Source organism: Galeopterus variegatus, unplaced genomic scaffold, assembly GCF_000696425.1.
Source record: "Galeopterus variegatus unplaced genomic scaffold, G_variegatus-3.0.2 Scaffold6957, whole genome shotgun sequence".
NCBI lineage: Eukaryota > Metazoa > Chordata > Mammalia > Dermoptera > Cynocephalidae > Galeopterus > Galeopterus variegatus.
The window spans coordinates 66,036-79,628 of record NW_007733068.1 but is presented as its reverse complement, the minus strand read 5'-3'; the positions used below and the strand labels follow the sequence as shown (position 1 = coordinate 79,628).

General features: G+C 38.8%; 1 protein-coding gene across 1 annotated transcript in view; it reads left to right on the top strand.

Moving 5' to 3' along the window:
* Positions 1 to 13,593, top strand: part of LOC103606918 (inositol 1,4,5-trisphosphate receptor type 2-like) — a gene marked incomplete at its 5' end in the record, with an annotated part of 107,941 nt that overhangs the window by 37,556 nt on the left and 56,792 nt on the right. Inside the window, 2 exons of the mRNA XM_008591479.1 lie at positions 9,274 to 9,404; positions 10,679 to 10,844. Coding sequence (XP_008589701.1) covers positions 9,274 to 9,404; positions 10,679 to 10,844 — 297 coding nt within the window. The remainder of the gene's footprint in view (positions 1 to 9,273; positions 9,405 to 10,678; positions 10,845 to 13,593) is intronic.

Here is a 13,593-nt window from a genome sequence, read left to right as displayed (position 1 = left end):
TGTCAAGCAATGTTTTTATTCTCTCTCATGTCATCCTCAAGTTGATAAGCTCTAGCACAGGAGATGGCATGCTATGACCCCTAGGGAAATATGACTTGCCACTTTCTTTTATGCAGCCCTTGAACTAAGAATGGTTATAAAATTTTACAATTTTTTTTAAAGGAAAAAATGTAACAGACTGTAAATGGCCCACAGAGCCTAAGATATTTGCCATATGGGTCTTCACAGAAAAAAATTTTGCTTACCTTTCTCCTAGAAGATTTTCATTAAAAGTGCTAGAAATATTGCAAAGGACAGCAGTGGCAGTGCTAAGGACTAGAAACATGCTCTCAGGTGAGCGTCGTCATGTTCTGTGCAGTTCTTCAGCTACAGAAATATATCTTAAATACACTATATCATTCAGCCCTTGTTTCTCCACCTTTTTTCAAAAAATATTATGAGACACCTCATCAAAGCCTTTATGACAAAGCCCAGATGTATAAAGTCTGCCATATCAATTTAAGGTTAGCCTGTATGCAAACTGGCATCTCCTGGTCCCACTTTCTTCCCACATGATCCTTTTAATGATCCACTTTAATATCTTGTCTTGGCATCCAACTCATTGGCCAGCAGCTTGCAGAATCTGTCACAATCTCGAATTCAGGTCTGCAGATGCTCCTATCCTCTTATCATTATACATGATTTAAAAAAAATCACAGNATTCAGGTCTGCAGATGCTCCTATCCTCTTATCATTATACATGATTTAAAAAAAATCACAGAGAGTTATTTTGAAAACTTGGGCATAGTTTAAGTAGCTGGGTAAAATAAAAGAGCTCTTGGGGTCTTTTTGGCCACCTTGAACTTCAGTTTATTGTCAACAGTACATGTTTTCTCCTTTTCAATTCAATATTCTTTCTCCTAGCAGAGTATGAAAAATAATGTTAAAAAGTTTGCTTTCTTGTTAACACAAATATTTTAACAATATGGTCCCAGGTATAATGACTGTATGCTTGCATTTGTCTTGTATCCCTGAATATTATTTTAAAAATTAATCTTATATTTTAAAAGCAAATATACTTTAACCATAGTTTCCTTTTCAAAACAAAATATTGCTTTGCTAGTGAACCAACAACAAAACTCCTCTTTTAGAGTCTATAAACAGGGCCGACCCCACGGGCCCAACAGAGCCTCTGCATTAGAGATGCTCCCCCGCAGCATGGTACCCAACAGCTTCTGAGGTGCAGGAGGATGACTGCCAGGCCCTGCTTTGCTAGTGAACCAACAACAAAACTCCTCTTTTAGAGTCTATAAACAGGGCCGACCCCATGGGCCCAGAAGAGCCTCTGCATTAGAGATGCTCCCCCGCAGCATGGTACCCAACAGCTTCTGAGGTGCAGGAGGATGACTGCCAGGCCCCGCTCTTCTCGAATGAGATCTTCCAGGCCATACATCCTGTGAGCATATTCCAGGATGGCTGGCTGCCCAGTTCTGTGCAATTCTGCAAATTCTAGGCTTTATACAGTTCCCCAAACATTGTTGTCGATGCTCAGCCAGATATCCTACTGTAATTATTTCATATGTTATTACTAATCATGACATTTTAATCTTAACATTTTAAAAAATGAAGTGAATAGTTTTGTGAAACAGGAGAGTAATAAGTCAATTCAGTACAAGTCCTTGACAATGATATTAATAATATAATAAAAGCCTCTTGTATTCATTCCTTCAATCCTTTGTTCATATAGCAATATTTGTTGAGCTCCTGCTCTGAGGCAGCTACTATACCAGGTGATCAGGACACAGTGTTGCATAAACAAACATGATTCAGGCCCTTATGGAACTTATAAAATAGTGGGAGAAGCATAAAAAGTTATAAAATAAGGAGACTACTACAAACAGTGCTAAGATCAATAATCAAGAGAGAGCCAGCTGTCGGTAGATTAGACAGAGACCCTTCTAAGAGGAATTATTTAAGCTGAGTCTTGGAGGATGAGAAGGAGCCAGTCAGGCCAATAGAAGGGAGAAGAACTTTCTGGGGACAGGGAACAGCAGGAGAGAAGGCCCTGTGGTGGGTTCAAGGACCTAGAGATGGCTCTCTCACTTCAAGGACGGTGTGGGCCTTGTGTTATTTAATTCTCACAACAACTTTGTGAGATAGGTAGATACTACTAATTATCCTTGTGGTTTAGGTAAAAACACTGATGTATGGAGACTGTAAGCAAGTTGCCAAGATCACATAGCTAGAAATCTGAAATCTGAAATACTTCTGGTCCCAAGCATTTTGAGTAAGTGATACTCAACTTGTATAACATGTTAGATGAATAGCAGGTTATGAGGATTGAACATTCCAAATCTGAAAATCCAAAATCTGAATTGTGATCAATGTAGAGCTCTAATTCCAAAGCCTGTGCTCCAACACAGGCTTTGTTTTTCTTGTCTCCTTATGAAAGGATTAATGTCTATAAATTATTTCATCCCTAACCAAAATTTAGAGATTGTTAAAACGCTTCCTATCATATTGCTTTTCACTGAGTATGTTTGGGTAGATTTTCTTTAAGCATGTTGCCTTAAAGGAAATTTCTTGAGTATAAATATTCTCTATTACGTGTTTATCAACTGGAGTTGATTTTGTCCTCCCCCAACCCCCCTACCCCACCCAGGGCCTTTGACAATGTCTGGAGACATGTTTAGTTGTCACAACTGAGGGAAGGGTGCTAGTAGCATCTAGTGGGGTGGAGGCCAGGGGTGCTGTTTAACATCCTACAATGCACAGGACAGCCCAAAACAAGAGCCAACCAACCCGAAATATTAATAGTGTTAATGTTGAGAAACTTCTGTTAGGATATTGGTTTATAACTCTGAATATATACTCCTATAAAGGGCTTCCCATGAAAACCTTCATAACCTGCTACTCATCTAATATATTATACAGGTTGAGCATCACTTTTTTTAAATGCTTGGGACCAGAAGTGTTTCAGACTTTTTTGGATTCTGTATTATTTGCATTATACTTACTGGGTGAACATTACAAATTCCAAAATCCCAAACCCAGAACTCAAAATGCTCCAATTAGCATTTCTTTTGAGCATCATGTCGGTGCTCAAAAACTCTCAGATTCTGGAGCGTTTTGGATTTTGGATTTGGAATGTTCAACTTGTATAAAGAACATAACTTTGTCTTTCTCTGTGGACACGTGGGGATAGTTCTTACTCCCAGACACATTACCTCAAGGGCAAAGTCTCCATCTTTTTAGGCTCCAGTGAAGCTAGGAGTTGAGGGAAGAGGTGAGAAGATTCTGCAAGGAAAGCTGCCAACGTAGGGAGGAAAGCAAGGATTCCAGCTGGATGGTGGAGGAGTTTCAGCACTGGAAGTGTTGGAAGCTACGGATAGGGGCAATAACTTTTCACAATTAGGGATCTCTCCTAAATCAGTATTTAAAATACGGGAATGCCTGTATTAATCTACTCTTTCTTCTGTGCACTTTTTGCATTAGACATGATATGTGATAAAAATTAATCTGATTGAAAATGTTATAGATTTGATCTTCTAGCCCTTGCCACCTTTCAATTTTGGCCTTATGTATTTGACTGCAAATGTAGCGTGAGAACCAGAACCTGGTATTTGTGGTGCTGCATGTGTCACTTAGATTTAAAAATAACTTCTCTTTGTCTAAGATCAAGATTAAATTTTAACTTTCAAACCCTAGTGTGCATTTGTGACAGCCTTAGTTTATTACCATGTGGACAGCAGGTCCACATCACAAAAGGCCCAGATGTACACGGTAGTACAATAACAAGCCTTGTGGTGATGGGAGGCAGAGAGGCCAGCTCCCACGGAAGGCTTCTGCAGGTGCAGGTAAGGTCACTGTCCTAGCAGCAGAAAATTCACACGTTTAACTGGCAACCAACTGTGGGGGGAGGGAGAACCCTTTTATTTCATTTTCTGCAGACCTCACTGATTCTTGAACAAAAATATTCACTTAAAAAAAACCCAACTGACTTTCCTAGAAAAGCAAGACCTTTTTGAGACAGTTTTCAAAATATAATCACAGTTCTTTTGTAAGTAAAAATCACTTTAATATACAGAAAAAAAGAAAGTTCGTAGATGTTTAGCATTTATGAATAATTCAAATTTAATATGTTTTGATATTTTACTTTAATAGAGAAGATTGATGAATACCAGAAACCAGTCAGCCTTAATGCAGTCTGCATTTTAGCTTCCTACTGAGTGTCCAGTGTTTTAAATTTTTTTCCTAGTTAAAAATTTTTAAAGCACCATTTCCATAATGAATTGATTATAATTAAAGCTTAAAACTAACAAGCAAGAGGTTTTCAATTGTACTCAGACTTTCAAATGTATCTCAATGACAATCTTTCTAAGAAACCATAAAAACACTGAATAATTTAATCATTAAAGGAGAAAAAATGGCATTATTAAATAGTCTTATTCAAGCATGGCCAATATTGAAAAAATGTATAAACTAAAACCTCAGATAAGGGGAACTGTTTCAGAGCCAATGGAATATGTTTTTATTCCTTTCCTCATATGATACATTTTATTTGTATTTTGTATGAATTAAGAAATATATTTTACTATTAGTCAGCTGAAAAGGAGGATTGTTTAACCTCATATTGTCCAAGTACAGAATTTTTTGATCATTCTAATAATACCATAACCTTTCATAAGATTTAACAGCCATCTATCGGTAATAATAATAATTATGATAGCTAGAATTTACTGAGTCCTAACTATGTGCCAACCACTGTTCTGAGTTCTCTACCTGTATGCATTTAGTTCTTTTAAATGTTTCCATGTTAAAAGTCTGTTTTCACTAATTCTTTCCTTTTGTTTGTAAACAAACATGTTCTCTCACCTCTTTTACAGCCTCTTCTGTTTTTACCATTACTCCCTGGCCACCATCAGTTGGACCATGGTTCTTGCATCTGAAATCTTTTCCTTGCTACCATCTGTTCTCTCTTTCTACAGACATCTTAGGTGTTAATTGAACCTTCCTCTGGATTCTCTTCTTCCCCCAAACTAATATCCCATCGATCTCCTTCTTTTCAGTATCAAATTTTCCTATGAAACTATTGGCCTATCATAGAAGAGGGGCGCATCTAGGGAGAAGTTGGTTAATGGATGCAAAGTTACAACCAGAGAGGAGGAACAAGTTCCAGTGTCCTACAGCACTGTAGGGTGACTGTACTTAACAATAATCTGTTGTGTGTTTTCAAATAGCTAGAAGAGAGGAGTGTGAATGTTCACAGCAAAAAAATGATAAATGTTTGAGGTGATGGATATGTCATTTTCCTGGATTTGATCATTACACATTGCATACAAATATCGAAATATCACTCTCTACCCCATAAATGTGTACAATTATTACGTGTCAATTAAAAATAAAATAAAAATTTTTTTTCAAATAGTAATTCTAAATTATAGCTTGTTGAAATGGTGCAGGAAATAATTAAAATTACCTTTGAGGAAAAAATAACACAAGTGGCCTACACTCTGTCCTTCAATTTCTACATCGACTGTCTTTCTCCTTTACTATCGGCCATCTTCCTATTATTTCCTGATGACCTAATTGTTAAATCCAGTGACCTTTCCCAAGTCACCTGTGGCTGGAAAGCTCCATGTGGTATCTGATGGTGCCATCTCCTTGTGCCCAAGGACCACCAGTTTCCCTCATTCATCTCCCCCCTCTCTGCCATTACCCTGGTTGAGGCTCATAACACATCATGCCTGAATTATTGCACCTGCCTCCTAAGTGGCCTTTTTACCTCCATTCATCCTCTTCTCTTTAGTTCATCCAGTAGATCACCACTAGACTACTTGTCAGAAGCCACTGCTTTGAATATTACCCCCCTACCCCCAACCAAGCCTTTCCATGATGCTCCATCACCTGCCCAATAAAATCCAAGCTCCCTGCAGCTTCACAGAGAGCTCCCACATTATCACTCCAGCTTCATCTCCCATTCCTGTCATGTGTACTTACTGGTGTATTTGCTGGTCGTCCTGCAAGCATGTATCTTCTTCCCTCTAGGGTGTCTGCCCCTGCCATGGGAAACTGTTTCAAGTCCATTTGACAGTCCATTGACTGTTCAGGAGAAACTCAGAGCCTACATTATTTAGAGGAACTCCCCTCTAATTATCCATGTCATTAAAGGTTCTCTCCCTGTTCTGATCTGTTTGTACCACTTCTGTGTCTTTTATCACATGCTATTTTGTCTTGTACATGTTTTATCTCATACTGTTTCACCATCTAGATGGTAAACCATCTTGGCCCTGTTGGAAGTTTCCTAGGGGCTCCCTATAGTCTCAGGTAAAGTTTAAGTTCCCCATAATCTCAGGATAAAGTTTAAGGTCTTCTACACTTGATGCATGAGTCCCTAGATGGTGTGGTCCCTGCTTTCTTCTCTCCTCACATCTCCCACACTCCTCTGCACACACCTAAGAGCCAGCCATTCCCATCCACCTACAGCCCCCCACCCCATATGCTTTCATGCTTATTTGCCTTTGCTCACTTGTTTTATCTGCCTGGAAAGTTTCACTCCACTGCTTTTACTAGCCAAGCATGCCCCTCTTTCATGACTCAACGCAGGTGCCATCTCCTTCAGGATGCCTGCCACCCCACTCACTGAGGTGCGCACCTGTTATGCGTCCATAGCACCCTGTGGAACTGGGCCGCCTCTGTTTATCTGCCGACCCTCCCGTCCTGGGGACCATAAGTTTCCTACAGACTGGACACATCCATCTTTCCTTCCTGCATTCCTAGCGTCTAGCTCAGTGGCTGTTGGTGTAGTGAGATGAGGCAAGCGTGCATGGGGGAGGGCCAGCAGGTTACACAGGTAACCACAGGTGGCATTTACCTAGGTGAATTTACCACGACTCGGGGCCTGACTTTCAGGCTTAAGGCCTGGGAACTTGGCTTGCCATACTGAGAGTGGACTCATCACACAAAGGTAGAACCTTCTTAACCAAGCTCATGGAGGCTCATAAGCCAGCATGCCTGTGTACTGAATATTATTGAACAGGCCGACTGGACTGCCGCGGGCTCTGACCCTACCTGGGCAGCCTCCCCCCACCCTGTTTACATACCACTCAAAAGCCAATTCTCTCATGACGTATTTGCAGCCAGTCTATTTTATTTCATGATGTCTAATCACATGGATTGTGTATGGATTTTATTAGCTCACCTCTCAGAGAACGAACAACCTCATTTCCAACTTCTTGGAGAGGGATAGGAGCACTTTCCTGCAGTTTGTATGTACTGATTAACCTGGCACTTAATAAGTGTTAAGTAAGCATTAGTTGTGACTTGACCAGGTAGTTGCTGAATGGATAAATGAATGCAGATCATGCCTCTAGACATGAGACTGCTTGACTGAAAGTCTGACTGTGGCGAAGTAGCATGTAGACATATTCCATATGATGTCGTTACTGGAAACCTGTGTATTTCTCTTAAAAAATTCCTTTCACTCTCTTACACATTTCCAACTCTTTTTCTTCTTGTTCTTCTTAGTCATCATGTTAGAATCTACCCCCATGTGTTGGAACCTAACTAGCGCACTACAGACTGGGCTTTGTCCGGCACTCTGTCTGCCTTCTATGTCTGGGCTGCTGCTCTGACTGCTACCACCACGGCCTTCCCTCTTCCCATTAAATTAAATAAAAATAAAAATAAAATAAAATAAAATAAAATGAAACAATAAAATAAAATAAAATATAAAATAAAATAAAATAAATAAAAAATAGTAAAGTAAACAGTAATATAATAAAATAATAAATAAAATAAAATATAAAATAAAATAAAATAAATAAAAAATAGTAAAGTAAAATATAATATAATAAAATAATAAATAAAATAAAATATAAAATAAAATAATCATCAAATAAAATAATCATCAAGTAAAATTAAGTTAAGTTAAATTAAATTAAATTAATAAAATAAAATATAAATTAAAAAAATGAAAATATGCCTTGGGGGTCAGCTCTGAGATAGTGACTAAACACAGATTTCGCTGGTGGCTTTGAGGATGCATTTTCTGCCTGTCTGCCTCTGCCTCTGACCCCTCTCACGAGATGTTCTCCTGCATGTTTTAGGCATGAGTGGTGACAATTTGCTTTGTACTCCATGAATATTCATAACCAATAAAAAATAAATAAATAAAAAGGCACAGCTCTAAGAAGAGTAAAAATATCGGGATGTCTCATCCTTATGATGTTAAAATAAAGTCAATTCAGAAGAGGAAAATCAGTCTTTTCACAACTAAGCACCAAACACACTGTTGGTCATGGATCATCTAGGCAAACTTGAACTAATTATTTTTCTTGTTGTTTTTACATTCAGACTTTGACATGCATGCTATGGCTACACAATCCCCAAATTCAATGCCCCTGTGGTTTTTTAATATAATGAGAAAAATACATTTCTGTTCATTTGTTAATATTAGGAATTCCTGATTCTGATATCCTGCTTAGTAAGAGATTTTCACTATTTTAAATGACTAAGAAATTGTGTTTTAATTTTGATAACTATACCTTTAGACAAAATAAGACTAGGGATTATTCTGTAACATTATATCTTTTTCTCTTTCCCCATTTCTTCCTAAATAAAATTTTTTGCATAAATACATTGTACTTATCAATAGCTATAAGTTGGTCCTTAAGAAAGCTTAGACACTTAGCCACAAGAATGAGATATATTGGGCCCTAATTTTTAAGCACCTACCATGTGTATGCCGATCTCTGTGCAAAGTGTTTTACATGACTTAAACATAATTCTTTACCTTCTGAAGGGCTTAATCCTTAACAGCCCTCCCCACTTTACAGATGAGGATGTTAAGGTTCAGTAACCTGCTTGAGTCCCAATATTGGAATGGAACAGAATTTGAAGCCAGGTCCGCGTAGCTTCCTGGTTTATGCTCTTTTTCCCTGCAATACTTTTGCCTCCTGGGTGACCTGGCTGTGTTTTCAGGAGGTTTTCCCACAATCTCCTCCCACCACAAAAATGCACGGTGAATATTAGCCTTCCTATATTTTGTCTTTATCTTTCTGTTATTTTGCATCTTTGGGAGAAAAAAAAAAATACTTCGGGACATTCTATGTGTGGCTTGATCAGTATGTATCAGTCCTGTGCTGCCACATATGAAAACAGATGTTAAGTGACTTCAGAAAATTGTGTCATAGCACAATTAGAAAGAAATAGATCCTTGGAAGTAGATAATAGATAATAATACATTTTTAAAATGTGGGTTTGCTACACTGTTCAATTTATGTGCTTCTGCAGCTGACGAAGAGTATGAAGATGGGATTGAAAGGACATGCGACACGCTCCTTATGTGCATCGTCACTGTGCTGAACCAGGGCCTCAGGAACGGCGGCGGCGTGGGGGATGTGCTGAGAAGGCCGTCCAAAGATGTAAGCCCCAGAAAAAGTATTTTTTCAAGAAGCATATAATAATTTTTCTTAAAACCTTTCTTAGCAGCATTTCCAACACGGTTTTCATTTTCAGGGTAATATGTTATATCATTTGCTTTAAAAATATAGTGGTTGCCATTAAACCAATTAATTATATACAAGGATTACATAAAAATAGTTTGTGTACTAAAGACCTATATATGTTAGTAGGTTATGAAATGTTTCCAAGTTTGGACTGTGTGTTGTATGACAGCAGGGAAACCATGGCTGTAAACTTCGTATGAGTCGATTGTTACATAAATAACAAAACAGGGCTGCCTCTTGTCTATCAGTTTCCTCAGGCATGAAGATTTACTCTTTGCTTCTGCATAGGAATAGCCTCCATTATTTATCCATGATGAATGTAACATTTGAACAAATTCTAACAGGATTTCATGTTTTAAAATGGCAAGGTGGAGACATTTCTCTCTAGTTGCAAAATCTTAAGTGCCAGGCTGGGAGCTTGAAAACTCTTAGTTCTATAACAATCCAGTTGTATCATGTTGTCAAGTCATCTAACCTCATAACCTCAGGCCCCTCACCTATTAAACAACTGGATTACATGATCTCTAATGTGTATCTTAATACTGCTCATCAGGAAGAGTTAGCATGAGCTGTATGTACTTGACCCTGTAGTGCCAAGAACAAAAACCTAGTCCGGAAACTGACAAATCATGCCCTCCTCAGCAATCTAATCGCTGATCTTTGGAATTGGTAGTTAACTACCTTTTGTATAGGGTCTGGGATAAGATCCTCTGTGCATTTAGCAGAATGACATCATAAAGTGCTTTCTAAAGAAAAGTCCCTCCATTGGGGGAAAATATATGTCAGTCCTAGAGAAATGGAAGGGGACTGAGAACAGGCGAGTAAGTTTCTCTTGCAACACTTAAAAGAAAATAAAGATAAAAGTGGGTCTTATTTTTCCAACTTAGGATACTAATGACATCATAAAGTGCTTTCTAAAGAAAAGTCCCTCCATTGGGGGAAAATATATGTCAGTTCTAGAGAAATGGAAGGGGACTGAGAACAGGCGAGTAAGTTTCTCCTGCAACACTTAAAAGAAAATAAAGATAAAAGTGGGTCTTATTTTTCCAACTTAGGATACCATTTATATGCATTTAACAAACATTTATTAAGTGTATTGTTTATGCTAGACAATGTGCTCAATCAACATGACTTGAAAGTATGTATGTATTATATACATATATATTTTTATTTTTTAATTTTTATTTCAGGAGCCCTTGTTTGCTGCCCGAGTGGTTTATGACCTTCTTTTTTATTTCATTGTTATCATTATCGTTCTTAACCTGATTTTTGGTGTCATCATTGATACCTTTGCTGATCTCAGAAGTGAAAAACAGAAAAAAGAAGAAATTCTAAAGACAACCTGTTTCATCTGTGGTAAGTGTTCTCCAGATGATAAAATAATAAGTGAATAAACTGTTTAGCAGGACAGAGGAGCTAGAATGATGTCTATTTGTCATGCTTTTGGAAAAATTATTTCAAAATGAAGACTGGATAAAATTCAGATTATGTAACTGCGCATTAGACTGGAATTCTCTGCTTCCATAAATAGGGGAATTACATCCCAAAGCTATGCTGTCATTATTTCTCCAATTTGTATGATTCTCTGACTACAGAATATGATGCAAATGCCGAAAGGTTTCACCAACTGGTCAACAGGTGTTAAATTATTTATTGCACAACAGAATGCTTTTTGTTTTATTTTGTCAGATTTTGAATCTGAGGATGATTGCTACCTTGCGTGTTAAGGGAAATGACAGAGAGGTTCACAGGAGCTGTGGGTACTCAGAGGAGGGATACTTCTTCGGGTTGGGGTAGAAGAGTCAGGAAAGCTCCTTAGAAGAGATGGTGACCAAGCTGATGGTAAAAGATGCAAAGGAGTCAGATCAAAGTGGGTGGGAGCAGAACATCCAGGATAAGCAGAGGCATGGAGGGGAAGAGCAGCACAGTGAGTGTCTTTATTTGCTCTAAGCAGCTCAGTGTTGCTGAGCATAAGTCCAGAGCAAGGTGTGCTGAGGGAAGAGGTTGGCCAGATCATGCATGACTTTTATGTTAGGCAGCTCGGACTTTGTCCTATAGACCTGTAGAGGATGGTGAACCATTAAAGAGCTGGAAATAGAAGACTACAGGGTCTAATTTTTGTTCTGAGCACTCTGGCAGCTGTGGGAGTCATTCATTAGGGGATAGATAGTACTCGAGGCAGAGTAACCAGATAGGAGGTTATTGCCACAGTCCAAGTGAAAAGTAACAAAAGCTTGTTCCAGAAAAGTTCATGGTGGCAATATTATGGGTAGAAGGCAGAGACAAGAAATACTTACGAGACAGAATTTTTATATCTTGATGGTTAGGATTGGGTATGAAAGATAGCTTGGGTGCCTGGGTGGACGGTAATTCCAACAGTTGATTGAGTTTGAGAATAGATGAAAAAAGCAACTTTAGGTAGGAACATGCTGAGTTTAACTTTGGGAATGCTGAAATTGAGGTGCCTAGGGAACATCCCAGTGGGAAATATCCAGTGCAGGTGAATGTACGAGTCTGACCTCAGAGAATGAGTCTGCACTGGAGGAGTAGTCGGGGAGTCCTATGTGTGGTAGTGAAATCTGGAGCGTGGTGGAAGGCTTTGGGTGAGAAGAGAGGCGATGGAGTACGAGTGGGAAGCACCAGCTCTGAGGAGTTAGGAGAGAAAGAGGAATGCACACCAAAAAAACTGAGAGCACAAGGCAGACTGGTTTGAGGAGGACCAGGGCTGCGTGGCACGTGGATGTGAGGGGAGGAAACAGCCTTGGGAACAAGGGAGTTAACTATCAACTCTGTCAAAGGAGAAGGCCAATAACATCAACTGAAAGAGCCCTTAAGTTTCTCATTTAGGAGGCTTTGGTTACTCCAGGTAGAGCAAATTGCACAATGCCGGGTAGGGATTTACTAGAAGGAAATTGAGACAGTCTTTTCTTCTTATGTCTAGATTAGATGGGGGGAGCAAGACTGAGATGCAGCCAAAGGAGATGTCATACAACAATTCAGGGGATTGGGGAAGAGAGAAACATGGCTAGAGGCTGAGAGGATACTCCTTCAACCTTAGAAGTTAAATAATCTTTGAAAAAACGTACCATATCCTGTCTATATTTTCTACTTTTTCTCTTCTCTATGTGAAACCTATCACCTCTTCCATTTCTTCACAATAAATTTCTGTGTGTTTCCTTCCTTTCCATCTCCTTTTAACAGATCCCTCAGTCTTTCAAAGAATAGTCCTTTACTTCACCTGTGTCCTTGATCCTTGTATACGTCACTGCTTCTGGGCCATGTCCCCTCTTTTAGTATCATCATCATCAATATTGTTTTGAAAATAAAATATGGTTATTTATTGAATACTTGCTACACAGCTGTTTTTTTGCTTAGTTTTTTTTGTTTAAATTTTATTCTAAAAAACAAATACTATATATGACGTATGTAAGCACTCCTTTACAAATATGGAAGCAGAGACTCAGATCCCATCAACATTCAGTTAGTAAGCAGTAGAGCCAGGATTACCTAATTCAAAGGTCTCCTAAGCTATATGAGTCTCCTTAAATATCAAGTCATAGTCAGGTTCTAACTCAAGGACAGTCAGGCTGGGTACAGATCCGGATTGAGGGGTGTGGCGTTACAGGGCAGAGCCATTGTATGGAAGAGGGAGTCTCACCAGGAATAAAAGATGCTGCCCTTGAAAACCTTTCTGTGTGTCTCCTGGTCTTTCTTATACACTGCTTCCTCCAAGCCCTTTTCTTCATGGCCATAGTAACGATCATGTCGGTGCACTACCTCTGAAAAAAGCTCTCTTTGGAAGAATGGGCCAGATGGATGGGACCCTCTTTTTAAGACATGACCCTGTCTCCTGCATTCTAACAACAAAAAGCATGAACATCAAAATAAGCCTGTCCCTTTAGCACAATTCCTGCTCCTTTCAGTTTTCCCTTCACTGTGAAAATTCTCTGGCTTTTCACAGTTATTTAAAAGCCTATAACCTATAAACTCCTTAAAACATCACAATAACTGTCATCACCAAATTCAAATGTTCTTTTCAAATTTCACTGTTATTTCCTGCTGACCTTCCCCACCTCCGATTGCTTATTCTCTGGTTCTGTCACAG